The sequence below is a fragment of the Nicotiana tabacum genome, chromosome 19 (assembly GCF_000715075.1).
Source record: "Nicotiana tabacum cultivar K326 chromosome 19, ASM71507v2, whole genome shotgun sequence".
Classification (NCBI taxonomy): domain Eukaryota; kingdom Viridiplantae; phylum Streptophyta; class Magnoliopsida; order Solanales; family Solanaceae; genus Nicotiana; species Nicotiana tabacum.
In genome coordinates, this window is record NC_134098.1 from 38,109,532 (window position 1) to 38,130,312 (window position 20,781).

Here is a 20,781-nt window from a genome sequence, read left to right on the forward strand (position 1 = left end):
AGCCAACAACTGGTATTCAGTTTTAGTTAATGCGCATTCCTCAGGTTTTTTCAAGTCAGCAAGGGGAGTAAAATAAGGAGATCCTTTGTCTTCGACTTTATTTACTCTGTCAGCTGAAGTATTGTCTAGAACTTTGAACAAACTATTTGAAGATAAGTCTTTTGTTGGCTTTGGTATGCCCAAGTGGTCGGATCCGTTAAACCTCTTGGCATATGCCGATGATACTATTATTTTTGCATCAGCTAATCCTTACTCCCTGAAGAAGACAATGACAATGTTAGGAGGTTATGAGCAGATGTCGGGATTACTAATCAATAAATCCAAGAGTTTCTATTACATGCATGCCAATGTTGCAAATGCCCTATTCCAGGAAGTGGCTGATATTACAGGTTTCACTAGAGGACAATTTCCTTTCACATACCTAGGTTGCCCCATTTTTTATACTAAGAGAAGGAAGGACTATTATGATGATCTTGTTAAAAAAGTGAAGACCAAGCTACACTCTTGGAAATGCTAACTCTTATCCTTTGGAGGAAAGGCCACTCTCATTACAAGCATACTACAAAGTATGCCTCTACATCTTTTTTCACTTCTTGACCCTCCCAACAATATACTAGAACATTTACAGAAAATCTTTGCAAGATTCTTTTGGAGCACTAAGGAGGAAGGGAGGAGTAGGCATTGGGCATCTTGGCAAAGCTTATGTCTTCCCAAAGAATAAGGGGGACTAGGATTCAGATCTTTAAAGGATGTATCAAAAGCTCTATTCGCTAAGCTATGGTGGAGGTTTAGGACTAACAAATCCTTGTGGTCAAACTTCATATGGAATAAGTATTGCAAAAAGGAGTTACCTACTATGGTACAATTTAGAGATGGATCTCATGTGTGGAGGTAAATGTTGCATGCTAGGGAAGAAGTCAAGCATGTAATCCTGTGGGAGATGAAGAGCGGAACAACAAGTGTATGGCATGAAAACTGGACTGGTTTGGGGGCACTCTATGATGTACTACCTCCTGAATTCCCTATTAATGAGAACCTGGAAGAAGTAACACAACTGAGACATGGAGGAGAATGAAATGTTCAAATACTTGACCAGACTGTTCCAACAGATATTGCTAACCATATCAAACTCAATATCTATTATAATGATAATCAGGAAGCCTGGGACATACCCCACTGGATGCCGACAGCATCAGGAAAGTTTTCTATCAAGAGTGCATGGGAAATTCAGAGACATAAAGCAAATATTTGTCAAGAATTCAAACAAATGTGGATTAAAGGTCTGCCATTCAATATATCATTCTTTCTATGGAGACTTTGGAGGCACAAGTTGTCTACAGATGATTTGTGGAGAAGGCAAGGATATATAGTTGTTTTAAGATGTTGGTGTTGTAAACATCTAACTGATGAAACATTTGAGCATATTTTCTTGACGAGCCATACAACATCAAAGGTGTGGCAACACTTTCTAGGAGCTGCAGGGAATTCTGTACCATTAATACAAGTTAAGCAAGTGATAAGGGCATGGTGGAACATAGATTGTTGTCCAAAGTTAAAACCATTATTTTAGGCAGCTCCAGCAATCATTACTTGGGAGCTATGGAAAAAGAGGAACGCAAGCAGGAGTGGAATAACAGTTTCTACAAACATAGTCATTCATGAAGTAAACAATACACTCCACAACTTGGCAAGTATTAAGTTTCCATGGCTATCTCATATACCTGTGTTATGGCCAGAAATGATCCAATTTTTTGAAGCATACAAGCCAATTCTAATCACCAGGAAAGTTACTTGGCAGCTCTCTCATGAAAGGTGGTATAAGTGTAATACTGATGGTGCTTCAAAAGGGAACCCTGGACCTAACTCACTTGGCTTTTGTGTAAGAGATCATGCAGGTGATCTAATATATGCAAGATCAGTGAACCTAGATGAAACCACTAATGTGGCAGCTAAAGCAAAAGCTATACTACATGGGCTGGAATACTGTTCTGCCAACAGCCTTCATCCACTAATATTAGAGACAGACTGCTTGCTGTTAAAGAAGATTATCAAAAGGGAATGTGATCCACCTTGGTGTATAATGGCAGAAGTGCAGAAGATTCAGGAGTTGAAGGATCATTTCAATGTCATCTTTCAACATGTTTACAGAGAAGGAAATACTTTAGCAGATTACATAGCTAACATTGCTTTTTGTTTTGCAGGGACAACACATTTTCACTATTTCTCATATCTACCTACAGCAGGGAGGAGATTAATAAACATGAAAAAGTCACAAATACCAAATCTAAGGGTTAAAATTGCTAAAAGAAAATTCCCAGATTGATGTGCAAAAGTTTCTGATAGTACACTAGGCTGTAATTCCAAGTGGTATTAACAGAACATGATCATGATGGGGGTTGTCTGAGGGTGAATAGATAATTTAGCTTCAACACATAGTTGTAGTTATTCAAAAGCTAACAGAGATTAATACAAACAGTGCACACTTCAAAGGTGCATTTCTTGTTGTATGTTAATCACAAAACAGGTAAGAGAAAAAGGCCTAGATCGAGATGGCCAGTGATCTGCCAATGTAATATTGGCCAACAAAGCTTATCAAAGGTAAAGTACTGCTGTTATTCAGGAGGATTCAAATTGTAACATGGTCTGTTTGTTGCTGCTGGTTATCTATGCACAGTTAGACTGCCTCCCAGTGGTATTAGCATGTTAACATGCTCAGTCTGGGGGGTGGTCTAATGGTGTAAGGAGAATCACATGAAAGCAAGGGTGGACAAAGTGTTGCAGTGCTAGTAAAATTGTACTGCTTACAGTGTACACATCAAATTGAGTGGTGCATAGAGGAAATGCAATATCAGGTCACAAAGCTTCTTCAAAGTGTAACTCATCTGGAAGTTACATGTTTTCTGCTGTAATTCCATAAATTACATGCATTCACCTGGAAGTTTTATGTTTTCTACTCAGTTGGAAAACAGTTCAGCAGCTTGATTTCGATATGGAGATGCACTCTTAGTGTACTGTTGTTACATCATTTTGGCTGTTGTTGTTCAACTATCTGACTGCGATGGCTATTTCAAAAGGTTAAAGGGATTACCGAGATGGAAACATTCGGTAATTCATCAATGAGTCAGCACAAACACATAATTATTCAATGGGGATAGAAATGATAGTATACTTCTTTAAATACATCATCAGCAAAGCAGGGCACATGAAGATCAAGGTTTACTGTTTCAGCACATCACCTTACGTTTCATGTTTCACTATGAAGGTACCAATCATCTGTGTGCTATCGTATCACTTCCCAGTGGTATTAGCATGGCTTAATGCTCAATCTGGGGATGGTTTGACGGCATACAACAACAATATACCAACCAGACATCATCCACACCATTCTTCAATCAATCACTACCCAAACTTCATCACTGCTCCCAGAACACACAAGAACCTGGGAGCAGATTCTTTCCTCCTAACAAGTTTGCTACATTGTGCAGGTTCCAGAGTTAGGCTCAGATTATTAAGGCATCAGTATGGAGTGCTATTAACACCCAAGTACTCAAGAACCTCCAGTTTTTATCAATTTTCATGTGCCAGTAACAACATTATGCTAAGTGGACACAAACACAATCAAACCTCATGGATAAGGCTGCACATATGAGCAGCCTGGTGGTTTCACATGACATGCTACTACAATAGGTGCACATAGTTAGAAGATATGACATGCTACAAAAACGGCTGCTTGAATATTAGTACAGTATAGTAATTTATCATTGTCCAGTGGTATTAGTGTGCGCGCATGCTCAATCTAGAGATGAGAGAACACTATATTATACTCATATCTCAAGCACACAGTACTGCCACCTTGCTGCATTCATCAACTATATGTATAGTCCCCATTGAAGATCCATTTGAATACCCATTGAGGCAACTCTGCTTCTGGAGTAATGCAGGTCCAAAATGAAGATGTCCAAACTAATCTGCTTTGGAACTACTGGATTTAAACATACCTATTCCGTTAGATTGCAACAAAAGGCGTCGGGGTGAGAGCTTTGGAGGTGCTACAACAAATTATTTGCATATGGTGTGTGCATTCATGGTCGTCGGCAACAATTGGATGTTACAAATGACTAGCTTTGTATTTTTCATCTTCCATTACGCTACTGCTACATTGTTTGGTAGCAATAGCCATTGGATCACTTTGTCGCATTATTCTCTCTTTTCCTTTTTCTTTTTTTAGTTCACTTGAACATTTTGTAATTTTGACCAAATTTGGGATTTATTTAATATATTAGCTACTAGGTGAATATACCTAGTAGTATATTTGCTAAAACAAAAATCTCAAACAAGTTAGAAAAACTAATTAACTTATGAATATTCGTAGAATGCTTTAGGCGCGCTTTAAATCTATTATCGTGATTATGTATACGTTCGCTTGACATAATTATGATCCCAAAATAAATTAAGGTACGCGTTTACACGACTTTGGCTAAATAATCTTAATAATAATAAAGTGTTATTGATTGTGTACACGTACGCGTGACATGATTTTAGCACAACAAATAAAACAGTTACACACACACGTGATTCGTTTCAAAGATAATTCCATACTGGAATAATCAAGTAATTAAGAAGCGGTAAAAGGCAAAATATACATAGGTATTTAAATGCGTAATAATCATATAATCAAGCCAAGTATGATGGTAAAGCGACCGTGCTAAAACCATAAAATTATGATCATGTGATCACATTTGGGAGAGGAGCAGACTTCGCAAATGCGAAGTCAGTGTCGCATTTGCGACATTCCTCAAGTCTATCAGGTGCCACAATTGCAAGTCCTTTCTCGCAATTGCGAACCCAAGTTCGTAATTGCGACATCTGCACCTGAACAAAAGGACTGGGAAGTCGGGATTTGATCTCATTTCTCTCATTTTAGAACCCTAGACTCGGTGGGAGGCGATTGGAGAGGGGATTTTCACATATAATACTTGGGCAAGTGATTTTGATATATTTTCAATTATATTACATGATTATACATGAGATTTAACATCAAATTCTGAGAATCTAAGAGAAATTTTGGGGATTTTTGTTTATGTTTTAAAAAATGAAAAATAGGGTTTTGAGAGTCGAAATGGACTCAGATGTTGAAACAAAATACATATATGGACTCGTGGGGTTATGATTAGTCTAGATCTACCCTTGGACTCGGATTTTTACCGGGCGGGCCGGGGTTAACCTTTGTTGACATTTTCCAATTTCATTAAAGATCGAATCTTTTTCGCTCGTGGGTAGTTTCTAAAGCTTATTTTGAATTATTTGAATTATATTTGGCTAGATTGGACTGGTTTGGAGGCTAATTCTAAAGGAAAGACCATGGTTGAGTGTTGATTTGATTGCAGAAATAGATAAGTGTTGTGTCTAACCTTGACTTGAGGGAATTAGGACTCGTTGAACTATTGTTTATGTGGATTATGTGGGAAAATGGCATATATGCAAGGTGACGAGTATATATGCACCGTCGTGGGATTTAGCATGCAAGATTGGGCTATTTATTTCCATATCTTCATTATTACATGTTATCTCTTGTTATAAGCTTTAATTGTTGCATGTTTCTACTTGACATCTATGCTTTACTTGTTAAATTGTCACTTAATTGTCACTTGCTTGAATTGTTCATTTCTCACTCAATAATATGCTTACCTGCTACTTGTTCCTACTTTTACTGTCCTTATATTACTCGATGCACTCTATTATATTATTTCGCTTACGTGAGCCGTGTAGCTATTCTTGTATTGATGCATTGATAAGGTTTGGGATTTTGAGGAGTTGGTTATTCTCCATTGTATTGGTGGTTCTTAAATATTCCACACGTTTCATCCTTTTTTGTGTTGATATTTCGTAAATATTGGTGTTAAGTTGTTTATGTTAATAATTTGATATTGGGGGATCGGGTTGCACGCCGCAACGATATTGAAATGAATTGATATGGTGGGATCGGGTTGCACGCCTCAACAGAACAGGAAATGATATGATATGAAGAGATAAGGACGGAATATGATATGAACAGATGATATGGTGTGATAATGAAAATCGGATCACGATATCATGTTAATTATTGGGATTGGATTACACGCCACAATAAATTTGATGTGTTGTAGTTGTTTGTGGTTGTAGAGTTTGTTCTCAGTATTGTAATATGAGATTTGGGATTATGTTATTCTGGGATTCTCTGGTAGTTGTAACGACCCGACCGGTCATTTTGAGCATTTACACTTCGCTCGGTAGTTTGAGGGCATGCGTATCTCCATATGATGTATTATGACCTGTGTGTATCGTCGGTTTCGATTTTCGGATGATTCGGAACTAGTTTGGAAGGTTTTGGCACTATTTGGCGAAAGTTGGAAATTTGAAAGTTTGGAATGTTCATAAGTTTGACCGGGAGTTGACTATGATAATATCGGGTTCGGATTGTGATTCTGGGAATTGGAATAGCTACGTTATATCATTTGGGACTTGTGTGCAAAATTTGAGTTCATTCCGAGTTGATTTGATATGGTTCGGCACGAGTTGTGGAAGTTGAAAGTTCATTAAGTTCAATTTGAGGTGTGATTAGTGGTTTTGATGTTATTATGCGTAATTTGAGGCCTCGAGTAGATCCGTATTATGTTATGAGACTTGTTGGTATGTTCGGACAGGGTCCTGAGGGGCTCGGGTGAGTTTCGGATCGCTTTCAGACCATTTCCTCTCATTTTGAATTACTAGTTTTTGCTTATGTCTGAAGTGAATCATGTTCGCATGGAAGTAATCGTGAATAAGGATTTTGACTGGGCTGTTTTATCTCTTCGCATTCACGGGTGTTGAGTTGCATTCACAGTGCATGTGGGACTTAAACTTCGCGTTCACGTTTGTGTAGTTGCGTTCGCGATGATGAGTTGGGAGCTGGAGCACTCTTCTTCGCATTCGCGAGTCACTGGCCGCGTTCGTGTGGCATCTTTGGGCATCAATTTCACGTGGATAGCATCGCGAACGCGTAAGGAATTTTGGTTGTAGTTCATTTTGTTCATCGCAAACGCGATAATTTTTCTGCGTTCGCGAAGGGTTCGCCTGGGCAGTGCATAAGTACTCTATTTTCGGGGGTTTCGACCATTTTAGCATATTTTGAGCTATGGAGTTCGGATTGAGGCGATATTTGAGGTGATTTTCACCACATGGAATGAGATAATTATTTTCTACTCGATATTGATTTTATTCCGTGATTCCATCTTCGTTTTGGGTATTTGATTGATGATTTCAAAAGAGAAATTGGGAATTTTTGTCTAAAATTTCATAAAGTGAATTTTTGAGTTTTGAACATCGATTCAGAGCCGGATTTGAGTGAAACTAGTATGGTTGGACTCGTAATTGAATGGGCTATCAGATTTTGTAAGTTTTGTCGGGTTTCGAGGATCGGGCATGGTTTGACTTTTTGGTTGACTTTGGGTTTTTGATTAAAGATTCGACCTTTATCGATTGGGTTTGTTTTCTTAGGCATTGTTTGATGTATTTGAGTTGCTTTTGGCTAGTTTCGAGCGCGTTCGGAATTTGATGCGCGCGAGATGGCATTTCTAAAGTATTGTTCGGCTTTCTCGGTATTGGATTTGGCTTGTTCGAGGTAAGTAACACTTCTAAACTTGGTGTTGAGGGTATGAATCCCTGAATATATGTGTTAGGTGTTAGTGTTGAGGTGACACACATATTAGGTGACAGGCATGTGGGCGTGCACTATGTGAATTATGACTCGGTTGATTCTGTGGTACTGTGCAGTTACCTAATCTTGTTTCTATCTATGAAATTTCTACGTGCTAGAGTAATTAAGCTATTATACATGTTAGAAACCATGTTTAGGATATATGCTTATTCTGTTGGGACCCACTGAGGTCATTTCTGCTTTTAAGTTATTCGCTTAAATTGTAATTACATACTCAGTCATATTCATTCATTTGCATATCATATCTCAGTCTTTGTTATTATTTATTGTTACATCATATATCATTGTTTGGGTTGATTGACATGAGATTTGTGAGCCCGAGAGATTGAAGAGATTGATGACTGAGTTGAGGTCGAGGGCCTGATTATGAGTGATATTTATGGGATCGGGCTGCATACCACAACAAGTTTTTATTGATTCATGATGGGATCGGATTGCACGCCGCAACAGGCCATGTTGGCTTATATTAGCGCTTGGGCAGGATCCGTCCCTCCGGAGTTTGACATATCACTAGTGAGCACAGATACTGAGTGCCGAGTGATTGAGTGTGAGACAGTAAGATTGAGTACTCTGAGAGTGTGAGTACATGAGTTCATCATTGTGATGCATTACATTTGACATGCATACTTGGCATGTAGGCATAGAGATGCATTTTCTCATGTTGTACGGTATTGTGACATTCATGACTTCACATGCACATTAACATGTAGGCATAGAGATGCACTTTCTTCATGCTATCTGAGAATGAAATATCTCATCCGTTGTTGAAAGATTTTGGGAAAAAATTACACTTTTCTTATATACTCATATATTGGTGATTCCAGTGAAAGATTTGGATTTTACTGTTATACCTGAAAAGTATGCCTATTTTTCGTAACTGTGAACGTGCTGAGAATTATATCGTTGAGTTATTACTTGTACTGTTTTTATTATATTGTTACGAGTTGTTCTTGATCATTGGTGTTGAACTCTGACTGTTGTCCAAGCTCGTCATTGCTTTCAACCTAAGGTTAGGTTTGTTACTTATTGAGTACATGGAGTCGGTTGTACTCATACTACACTTCTGCACCTTGCGTGCAGATTTTGGAGCTGATGTTGCTGTATGTGGCGGGAACTGGCATTGAAGATGTACCTGCGTTCTGGTTATATCTGCCTCTTGTTCTTGGTAGCTTTAGATTTATAAATCTGTTTATATACGTTTCGAACAGATAATGTATTTATTTTATACCAGCTTTGTAAATTTTAAGTCTTAGAAACTCATGATTTGTACCACCAGTCCTTGGAGAGTTGTTTAAAATTCAGTTATTTCATTTTTGACCCTTATCGTTATCATTATATTGTGGTTTATGCTTATTGGCTTATCTAGCAGGTTGGATTATATGACATCACGACTAGTTGAATTTTGGGTCGTGATAGTAGTTGACTTACGGGTCCGGTTATTTGAGTTTACTATTTTATTTCTATTCATGTTTCTATTATTACTGTTTCGTACAAGTTATTTGTGAGTGACATGCCATAGCCTCGTCACTACTTCATCGAGGTTATGCTTGGCTCTTACATAATATATGCAATCAGTTGTAATCATGCTATACTTCTGCACTTCTTGTGCAGATACTGGTGTTGGTCCCAGCAGCGCGTAGCGGAGACTGCTTGGATTCAACTACTTTTGGAGACTTGAGGTAGAGCTGCTGGTGTTCGCAGTCCCCGAAGTCCCCTTCTACCCTATCTTTGTTGTTTTCCTTATTTCAAACAGTTGTATTTCGTTCAGCCTTTATCTGTAGAATAATGATCACGTATTCGTGACTCCAGATTTCTGGGAGATACTTAGGCTACGCTATGTTGTATTTATCACATCCATTTCAGACTATTGCAGTTTTTTATTATTTAGTGTTTTGTTTTAAAATGTTAAACTGGTTAAGTAATTAGCTAACGTTGGCTTGCCTCGCGAGTGGAATGTTAGGCGCCATCACGGCTCCGAGGTTGGAATTTCGGGACGTGACATTAGTTGTCCACTTTGAACTTTTCACGTCCCTAAAGAAACAATAAATGAAATATGTATTTTATAATTTTACCCATAATAATAATAGCATTTCCAAAAGTCTTGTGAAATGATTTGGGGAATGAGTAGTTAATAATAAGGGTCAAACATGAAAAAAAAAAAGATTGTCTTTCTCTTGATTTAGTATAGCGGACAAGTGAAAGTGAAAACATATTTTTCATATAATGGACAAGTAAAAGTGAACGATGTGAGTATTTACTTACTTTCTACATCCAAGTTTATTTGTCCACTATACTAAAAATAGATGTTCACTTTTACTTGTCCAATTTGAAAAACTAATGAATAATTTATCATTTTATATTTATTTTACCCTTCTTATTAAGTACTAATATTTATTTTTAATTTATTTAATATTTAATAAATAGGAGTAATATAATAAAATTATCATATTATTTATTATTTCTTAAGGGGTACGTTAATAGTGAACAAATAAACTTTGACGGAGGAAGCAGTAAATACTTACTCGCAAAATGTAGTGAAAATATATATTAGTAATAGCTTATTATGATTAAGTGATAATAGTTTATTAGCTAATATACATATTATGCATTAATTGATGCGGTGTAAATATTGAGTGTAGATAAGTTTTAATCGTGATAATATTAATCCATACCAGATGTTTATACCAAATCATATGAGTTTACTATGATCAAGTGATTTAATAGTGTGAGAATATATTAGCTAATCATGATTAAATGTAATAGTCTATAATAGTCTATTAGCAAATACATATTATACATCTATTAGTACAATGTAAATATCGAGTGCAGTTAAATTTTTACGGTGTTTATTTTACCTAACAAAATTTTGACTATGCTTGTCCATGATCATTTTATGTTCATCGATATAAGTCATAAAGATTTTAGGAAACTAGAGAGTCTCCTAACTTCCGTTGCCATCAGTGGACAGTCACGAATTTGCAAGGAGATTCTCTAAATGATAGTGTATTAATTTTTTTTAAAAATATTTTGACCCTCCCATCTACACCACACACATTATTAACTAGACGCAATTGAACTATTTGGTGATTTATACATAGTGATGTTATATTCGGTGACTCTCCCATCTACACCTCACACACATTAACTTTCTATCTGAGACTCGCATCTATTCAGTGACTATTAGTACCAATAAAATAAGAGAAATTGTTCATGACAAAGACCCACTTCATTTTGATACGAATTTAATTTGGTTATTGTACGAGCGGACTTCAATTTCACCCATAGAAGCCAACGGGGTCCAAGTCAAACCCATACGCTAATAACAAAATTGAGTATTATTAAGGGCGTGAATGCGTGGTTGAATGATTGAGACTATTCCTAACTATGGATTTGATGTTCGAGTCACATAAATAAAGAACTTTTTGATAAAGAGCTCTTTATTGTTTGGGAGCCTATTCAACGATAGCGTTAACTCGAATTAGTTGAAAGCAATCATGAATTTAAAAATACCAAATATTTAAAAGAAGAAATGCATTAATGACAAAATCGAGTTTGGCCATTAAGAAAACAAAGAAGAGAAACATCCAAATATTTAGGCCCCGTTTGTCCATATAAAAAAAAAAATTTCTTTTTTCAAAAATATGTTTCTCAATGAAATTTTGCATGTTTTTGAAATTTTTTTGAAGTTTTTCAAATGGTTTTGACCACTTTTTCAAATTTTTCAGAATTTGTTTTTTCCCATTCACAATACTCCAACATTTTTTTAAGTGAAATGCATGTCCAAACATAATTTCAAATTCTAAATATTATTTTTCAACTTAACTCAAAATATTATTATTTTTTTCAAAAATTGTAATTTTTATGTCCATACGCCTACCAAGTGATTTCTTCTTAGGGTGTGTTTGGTACCTTGAAAATATTTTCTAGGAAAATGAGTGCTTTTATCACTTATTTTCCTTTGTTTGGTTGGTGAGTGAAAAACTTTTTTTGAAAAATATTTTCTAGTGTTGGTTAGAGAGTAGAAGATATTTTTTAAGAAAATAATTTTTTATGCTACTCTCCCCAGCCCTCTTCTCCCAAATCCCCATGTTTCGTGTGCTCCCCCTCTCCCCCAAACTCCAAATACCCAACGTTTCTAAGACTGTATTTTCTTAAAAAATTTAATTAATCTTTTAAAAATTCACACAAACCCAAAGGGACTAATATGCTACTTCACTTTTTCACGCAAAAATAACGTTAAAATTTGTGCTTTATAATTAAAAAGAAAAATACTCTTTCTACAACATGAAAAATGTATTCATTTTGTTAAAAAGAAAGAAAATACTTTGTATATATCATAAAAGAAAATACTCATTTTGTTGAAATGAAAAAAAAAACCTTTTATTACATCATTTTGTTGAAATAAAAGAAAATATTTTTTCTACATTATGAAAAAAAATCACTTTTTTTGTTTCAAATGAAAGATTTTTTTTTTTACTTCATAAAAAAAAACATAAAGTACTTTATCTACAACATGAAAAGAAACTATTCTTAATAATATTTCTATTTAGGGTGGGGTGGGGCGGGGTTTGGGGAGGGTGTGGTGGGGCAGGAGGGTAGGGGTGGGTTGGTAGGGTGTGGAGAAGTTGGTGGGGATGGAGAATAGGATCGGGAAGGTTGAAGAAGAGTTTTGGAAATTATTTTCCCTTCTCTTGATGTGAAAAAATATTTTCTTCAAAAAAATATTTTCCTCCATTGAAGAAAAATGAATTTACAAGGAAAATATTTTACAAAACATTTAAGCTAATCAAATATGAAAAAATTAAAAAATATATTATCGTCGGGTACCAAACACATCTCCGATAAAATAGTAGAAAAAAAGAAATTGGAGAGAGAACATAGTTGGGGAATGTCTGCGTTGTGTGCGCGCGTGTGGTGGTCTGTTGCGAGAAGCTGTCATAAAATAGCAGTCAACATTCCAACTGACACTTTCCTCTTTTCCCTCTTTGCGACATCCCGACAAAGAAACCCTTGCTTCAAGATGGCCTGATTTTCCGGCAAAATTCACCGCCGACCTATCAATTTCCTCCACCTGTCACCACCAATCCAGTAAGTCCACTTTCAGGTTTACTCTTTCCTTCAACTTCCTTCAGATCAAGTCTAACTTATTCATCAAAAACTCGGTTTTGAGCTATGATTTTACCAAATTTGTGAAACTTCGCTTGTTAAAATGCTCATGTTAGCTCCTTTCATCATTGTAATTAGCTAGGTTTTGACATTTCAGCTTGGTAATTCTTTTTTCTTTGTATTTCTTTTCAGCTACCATTTTTCGTTAATATTTAGGTCTCGTGAAATTATAGTGCACCGTTGGCTGGTATGCCCCAGCAGCTTCTCTTTGGCTTTGTTTCTTGTAGCAGTTAGTCGTGTGCTCACGTTAGTTTCGTCATCTTATTCTTATCTTTTGCCTCTTTTGTTATTTTATCTTTGCTGTTTCTGTAATATTTCAGTGAAGTTTATTACTTTGTGTTTAGTATGGAACTATTATCTGCTGCCTCTTAACTCTGACTTACTTCTTTTATTTTCCTGGAGTTATTCTGTTATGACACATTTGCACCATATCTGATATCGTTGGCTTCATTTGATAATTTTATTGTTTGGAATAAAACGTCAGAAGAAGGAAAACCGGCATCTATAAATAGGTAGAAGCGGATCCGTGATTTTAAACCATTCCATACTCTATTTTAATGTTAGGTGTGAGACGAATTTAAAGGAAGAATCATTGCCGGTGAGGATTCATATAGTTGATCCCAACTTGTTTGGGATTGAGGTTAAGTTGTTGTGGTGGTGTGGACTTATTTATATTTCTGAATTTCCAACTGTATATACAGTTCGAGCTGAAAGAACTAGGTGTGAGCTTGAGCTGAAGGCAGCAGGTATGAAATCTGATGCCACAAAGCTACATCACTTTTGATTGGAGATGACTCTCTTGTTGCCTCGGATGTGTGTGTTAGCAATTTGACATTATCGATAAGGCAAGTGCAATGGGCTTCGGAAATTAGTCTTTTATGTTGATTTTTTTTTATGTTGATTTTAACCCCATTATAATAAAAATACGGAGCTACCCATTCAGACAACCAAGGGTAGGTGCAGGTTTGACCTCGTAGTACCTGTAATATAAGCGTCATGATATGATGAAGGTAACTGGAGGTCCTTTTGTTCCATAGTCTTGCAAGGGTCAAAGTTAACTTGTCTTCTCTTCTCGTCCTCCCTGTCTCTCTTGCCCCTACCCCTTTTATCTTCATTTTTGTTTTTTCCCCTGAGCCCTGATGAATAACTTGTTTTTTTTGTCAAACAAAACGTTGATTATAAGTTGCTTTTAGTCCTGATGCATGGAAATATAAAGTGGCAGGACATGGTACTACCACATTGTTTTCTAGTAGTGCTAATGTTAGAATGTTCCACTTTGGTTAAGGAAATGAATTGTTGTCTCGTTATATGGTCTTGGGCAATCTTCACCCCAAAAGCTAGTTTTTCAGGTGAGGGTTGTCCAAGATCATTCAAGGAGACAACATTCCATTCCCTCAACCAAATCTAACTACCCCCTGCACGCCCAAGGGTGGATATCTGGAGCATAGACAATATAACATAGGAGCACAACTGGGTAACCAAGAGCCAAATATATGGATGGGTCTAGCTTTGATACTATTGATAGAAATGGACCTTATTGAATTGTGTGACCATCTCATCTAAAAGCTTAACCTGTTAGAGAAAATACTCTATTATATCTATATCTCAATATGCCTCCCTACATGTGGGTTTTCTTTCATTGGACGAACAGTTGGAAATATATTATTTCTTTTTGGATGGCGATGAGGTTTAAATGCAGGACCTTTGCCTTCTTTCATACCATGTTAGAAATGAAAAATGCACAGGAGAAGCCTTGGTAAGAAAGTTCTCGCTGTTTCGTAACCATCGACGTCTGAAAAATGAAAAGACAGTCACTGCGCATTTGTCCGGTGTCTTTCAGTGCTGTTTGTGTCACCCACTTGTTTTGTGAAAGTTGTGCGAAAACCAATACCACCACAAGGTTTGGGACCTTTCGGCGAGGAAAGCCCAGTAAATCTCTCTGGTAACGGACGTCTCACGCACCACCACATGCCGGCAGAAGTCAGATATCCGACTGCGCTTCAACTCCGTGCACTGTGCGCAGCAGGAAGATTCATGCCTTCTCTAATGCTGAGCATTGTTCCTTGGCGGTGGCCTGGACTGCCTGGTGATTCCGGTCTCCATTCCTTTTCCAAATGAAGGCGTTAGAGCAGCTTAACATGTCTTGGTTCTCAATGGGTTGCTTCTTGGAGAAGAGAACAGTGTTTTACCTTTCACTTACTAACAGAAATGGCCATCTGCCGTGCTTTATCCTCATTGTATACTGCCTTGATGGTATAGAATCATAAATCCCTGTCAAATGTTTGATGTAGGGCTTTACCCCCTAAAAAGAAATAAGTTCAGCATAAGTCTTTGACTTAAAAAAGGGCTAAACGTTAGGCTTTGGCTTTTTCCCCTTTAATTCTTCTTGAGTGACAGACTAGTATGTAGATGCTAAAAGGTCAGATCATTGGGAAAAGCTGACTGCTAGAATAAACACAACAGAAGAATTGAAAAGGTAATGTTCAAGCTTAAGCAAAATTGAATGAGTAGAACTTTGAATTAAACTCTCGTGCTTCATCACTGCATCTCTGTTGTTAATGTTTCTTAAGCTCTCCTGCTTTGGCACTGGCATTTCTGTTTTTTCCTCTCCTTTTTCTTCATGTGGTTCATCATTGTTTGTCAGAAGTAAATCATGGCTTCATTTCGTAAAATTCTCTTTAATCAAGCAGTAGGTAGTTTATTGTGGGAAAGGCTCTTCTGATGGATAGAGGATTTAGTTAAGGAGCATTTATGGCAGATTGTGCAAGATAGTGAATTTCAACTTCTGATATGTAACAAGAGTTTGTGTTACATTCTGACCTCAAGTCTTTTTGATAAGGCATTCTGACATCAAATCTTAACTAGGTTTATCTTGCTACTGGTAGTTGTGGGATAGTTTATGAACTTCTCAACAAGAAATGATACAGCAAAGTTAAGAAGTTCAGAAATAAAAACTTTTCTAGTTCTTCTGGATATCAGAAGTTAATGCTTTTTCTTTGTCATACTATTAAATTTCATTTCCAAACTTCTTGTCCTAAAGTTTGAAGTGATTTTTAGGACGTCTGCCATGGAAGACATGCAATCAGTTTGCAACATTGATGGACTCTACGACCTCTAAGATACATCAACTACAGAAAGCATTTGCTGAGTTGGAAAGTCACCGCGCTTTTACTCTCAATCTGAAATGGAAGCAACTCGAAGAACACTTTGATGGGCTACAGAGGTCCTTTAAAAGGCGTTTCACTGAACTGGAAGAACAAGAGAAAGAGTTTGAAACAAAAATAGTTCAGTCTAAAGAGCTATTAGAGGAGCGTCAAGCAGCTGTTGTTACTAAGGAGCAAACTTCACTTGAGAGGCTCCAGGAGAAAAGAGATGCAGCTGTCTCCGTCATTGCTATTGCTCTGGAGAAGCAAAGGAAGACTTATTCTATAGAACCTGTAGTTATTAATAGTGAGGATCAAGGTGACCCATCTTTTCTGGAGGCAAAGCCCATGGTTTCTGGGGCAACTGAGAATTATACAGAGGATAATAGCAAACATTCCGAGAATGCAATTGTGGAACTCAAGTCTTATCCACAGCTAATGAAACTATGCCAAGACATGGATTCAGAAGGCCTCCACAAATTTATATCAGACAACCTCAAGAACCTGGCTGCTGTAAGGGAGGAGATTCCACTTGCTTTTAGAGCTGCAGGTGACCCTGCCTCTCTGGTTCTTGACTCACTCAAGGGTTTCTACCCCTCAGAAGTGTCAATGTCAGATGCTAAAAAAGATCCAAATCTTTTAGGCCTTCGACGAACTTGTATTATGCTGATGGAATGCCTTAGCATTTTATTAACCACCCTGGAAGTCGATTCTGTTTCAAGTATAATATCTGAAAATGTAAAGCAACGTGCAAAAGCAGTAGCTGAGGAGTGGAAACCTAAGTTAGATGAACTTGATATTGATGCAAATAACGGGAATTCCTTGGAGGCTCATGCATTTTTACAGCTTCTAGCTACTTTTGTTATTAATTCCAACTTCAACCAGGATGATTTATTCAAGCTGCTTCCAATGGTTTCACGTCGTCGCCAAGCTGCTGACCTATACCGTTCCCTTGGACTGTCGGACAGAATGCCAGGTGGGTGTCCATAACATATTTAAGTTAAATCTACGAGATTTTCTTCTACTTTTTCTTTTTGAGTATTTTCGACGAGTTTTTCGACATTCCTTTTAGCTTCTTCCACTCCTTTCTACTGCTTCTCTGTTTTTCTCTCTCCCTATTTCTCCTTGTTCTTTGACTGACCAACCATTGAAGAATAATCTTATTAGAGTAAAGTCGGGGTCATCCAATTTAGTTCCTTGCTCACAGTATAGGCTCAGAGACTGTTAAACAATGCGGCTGTAGCCCGTATCTTGATTCATTTGCACTCAAGTGTCAGGTGCATCGTGTTATATGAAGTTTGCCTCTACACGGTTAATGCCAGTAATAATCAAATTTCCTATCTTACTTTAAGTCATTTCAGTTTTCTAGCTTTTTATATATTGCCAGTGTCCAGAGTTCTGTTGTCCCTTTGTCTTGCAGTTGAGGTATATTCAAGTTTATAGTGAAATGAATACAAATTTTATTTTTTAGAACTAAAGATAAATTGGTACAAGTTGTAACCTCTTTCAATATAAAAGTACTACTTTTTTGGTTAAGTAAATAAATAATGTAAATAGATAATCGTGTTTTGATCTGCGGTCATGTACCGATTTGGCTAAGGATTCCAAACCAGTATATTCAACTAGTATGTTTCTAGTGTTTCAGCCTTATCAGAAAAAAATTGTTTCTAGTAACTAGTATGTCTCTGAATTGCCCATAGCATCATAACTGTTTGTTATAAGCAAGGCTAAACGCATATATAACGTAGATTCAACACTGAGAAAGAAAATTAGGACAATCTTTGTAGGGCAGAAGAAGTAAAAAAGTTATATTCTCGTTTGAGACTTTGTCAATCTCTTATCTCTTGGACAACAAACTTTACTCACATGCCTTAAGGATTGCTCACATGATTCATCTTCTCCCTACCACTACATTGTCTCAAGTTGTATGCATGTTTCTCTTTGTCCTATTTGTACTACCTCTTTTTTCTTATCAAATGGACTCAGTTTTTTGGGAGATTTGGTATTAACATTGTTACAACTGTTTGATACTGACATTGTTATGCTATAATATTCTTTTGTTATCTCCCTTACTTTTTATTTCCGATTTTCTTCCTTCAGCAGTTCGCAATGTCCAGCTGGTCCTCTTGTCACCTCGAGAGCTGCATGTGATATACATTTCAAAATCGTATATGTGGCTAAAGCAGTAAATTTAGGATACTTCATGGTTATATGCTAGTTAATTCCGCTTTGTGGAGTACAACTTACCCATTTTTTTAAAGAAACTTCGTGAAATTTCTGTTTGCCCTTTTTCATCTTTTACTTGCCCTCCAATAGAAGCAGAGGTATTTTTTTTTGGGGGGGGGGGGGTGTGGGGTCTGGAAGGTTACCCAGAAGAGTAAAGTCAATTGACTGTTATTCTCCTAGCCTGTTTGTGGTTAGTATCATGTTTGATCTAATGAAAGAATGGTTAAGGTCAAAAGAGGCAGAGTGTATTGTCAAAGGGAAAAAGGTTGGGGAAGCTACCTCCTTATAAAATGTTTACAGAAGGAAAGAAAGCATTCCTTTTGGTCTACTACTTTGGAAAAGAATATCTTGAGTAGATTTCTTAGCTACAAAGATTTGTCAATATCTCCTAGTGGCAGCTAGAGTCCTAGGATAACACCACTTTTATTTTTCATGAGGCCGTGCAATATCTTTTTCCTCAATCTCCTAAAGAGTTGCAAAATCTAAATAATTGTATAAGCGGCAGCCAAGAAAAACATCTTTGTACAGAAATCAAAATGTTTCCTCATTCCTGTCCTTGTTGCCAGCGTCCTGAGGTTATGCAAGCTAAAGTGTTTCCTCAGGATACAGCACATATCATCAATTCTTACCTTGTCTATGTGTGGACCATCAGCTAATTTTTGGCTTTTTACCAGTAGGAAACCACATTCCCTATGATTTAATTTCATAGGCTCAGTAACTCAGTTTGCCGCATGCACATTAAATTCTCACATAGCTGTTGCGTTCTCATTGCATTTCTGCAGGTGTTCTTGATGTCTTGGTTAGTAAAGGAAGGCATATAGATGCTGTCAATCTAGCTTTTGCCTTTGAGCTGACTGAGTGGTTCTCACCTGTTTCTTTACTGAAATCCTACTTGAGCGAAGCAAGTAAAGCATCTTCACCTGTCAAACCTGGAAATGCTTCGCCTACTGTACATGTTTGTTCCTCTGCCTTGGTATGTATATCTTGAAATTCTTAGTTTAATCACATTCTAAAGCTTGTGCAAGTGCTTACGGTGACATAATAACCAATTGTTTTTCTCCTGTTCTAGAATGATGTCAATGAGAAGGAACTGGCTGCTCTAAAGTCTGTAATTAAATGCATTGAAGACCATAAGCTTCAGGAGCAATACCCAGTGGATCCCCTCCAGAAAAGGATTCTCCAGTTGGAGAAAGCAAAGGCAGACAAGAAAAGGGCAACTGAAGTTGTGAAACCTCAAACCAAGAGACCTCGTGCCAATGGCGTAGGAAATGGATCCCGAGTCACTAATGTTGCTACTGACAAGAACTTCTATGCTAGGACGACTGATAGGTACCCGCAATATGTGTATGATAGACCATATGCTTACCCCGTTGCAACTGACACACATGTTCCATCATTTTTGGGCACCACTGCTTACAACGTTTCCCACGGGCATGGCAACTTCTTTGGAAATGGCTACCATTACCAGGCTGCTTACCTGCACTAATCAGTAGACTTTGACAATGATCGCTATAGCCAGTAGTGTTGACCCTGGAAGTTTGCTTAATTTTCTCATATGGGCAGAGTTAATACTGAATATAACCTTGTTAATTTTAGTCTGTTCTAATAGCTGATATTTCTTATCTTTTCATATATGCACTATCTTTGTTTATATTTCTTCATCAAGTTCCTAATGTAGGCTCTTTTCTCGTGTTATTTTTTGATGGTCTCAAGATACCCTTGTGAGCCAGCAAAGGTTCTCACTTTACCTTGTTTCCATCATTTCTGGTGGAAAATATTCTTCTTTTTTATTTGCTCTGGAAAGAAGTTTAAGGTCTACTGGCACTGAAGAAGAAATAATGAAGTTGTACTATTATTAAAACAGAGTCGAAACAATAATGTGCTATAAAGCTACAATACTCATTTGGTCTCTATGGGAAAACTGAAATTTGGCCTATAATTGGTAGCACCTAGTTCGAAAGGTAGTCGAGTGACTTGCTACGCAGCTATCCCATGAATTCTGATTTTCAGTACGTCTCTCCTTTCTCCTTCGCAAGATCTCGAGTTCTCCCACTACAAAAGGATTTAAAAAAGAAATTATAGTACAAAACATGGCTTGAAATTGTTAGAAAAATAGTAGATATGATATCTCAAAAGGAAGTGTCCGGATTAATATTTTTTGAAACTGTCTAGATTCGTTTTGTTGGACATTTAGTGTCTTTATTATTTCATATAATAATGGGTCATTATTTCATATTTGTAACTGTTGGACCATTATTCACCCATTATAACATCTTAATTTTCTTCACTTATACACATTCTTTTGTGGTAGAGACTAAGTATATAGAAAACACTCTCCTTCCTCCTGCTGGATTTTCTACCAAGAATAAAACTCTCCTAGTTTTATACTAGAAGAGCTTGTTGAATCCTGGGGGATACATCCAAACATGGATGAAATATCCTTAAGGACAGTGTCTTTGACATGCCTCAAGCTCAAAAGAATTTCTTACATGTTTGTTGATCAAGTATTTT

The 20,781-nt window shown here is 36.9% G+C and overlaps 1 protein-coding gene across 1 annotated transcript; it reads left to right on the top strand.

Annotated features, from left to right (window-relative positions):
* Nucleotides 1-15,958: 15,958 nt before the first annotated feature.
* LOC107781537 (FRIGIDA-like protein 3) lies at nt 15,959-19,965 on the top strand. Its single transcript, XM_016602257.2, is given in 4 exon segments — nt 15,959-15,989; nt 15,991-17,020; nt 19,053-19,243; nt 19,340-19,965. Coding segments are annotated over 4 exon segments (1,659 nt in total). The 5' UTR covers nt 15,959-15,968; the 3' UTR covers nt 19,757-19,965.
* The last annotated feature ends 816 nt before the right edge of the window (nt 19,966-20,781 follow it).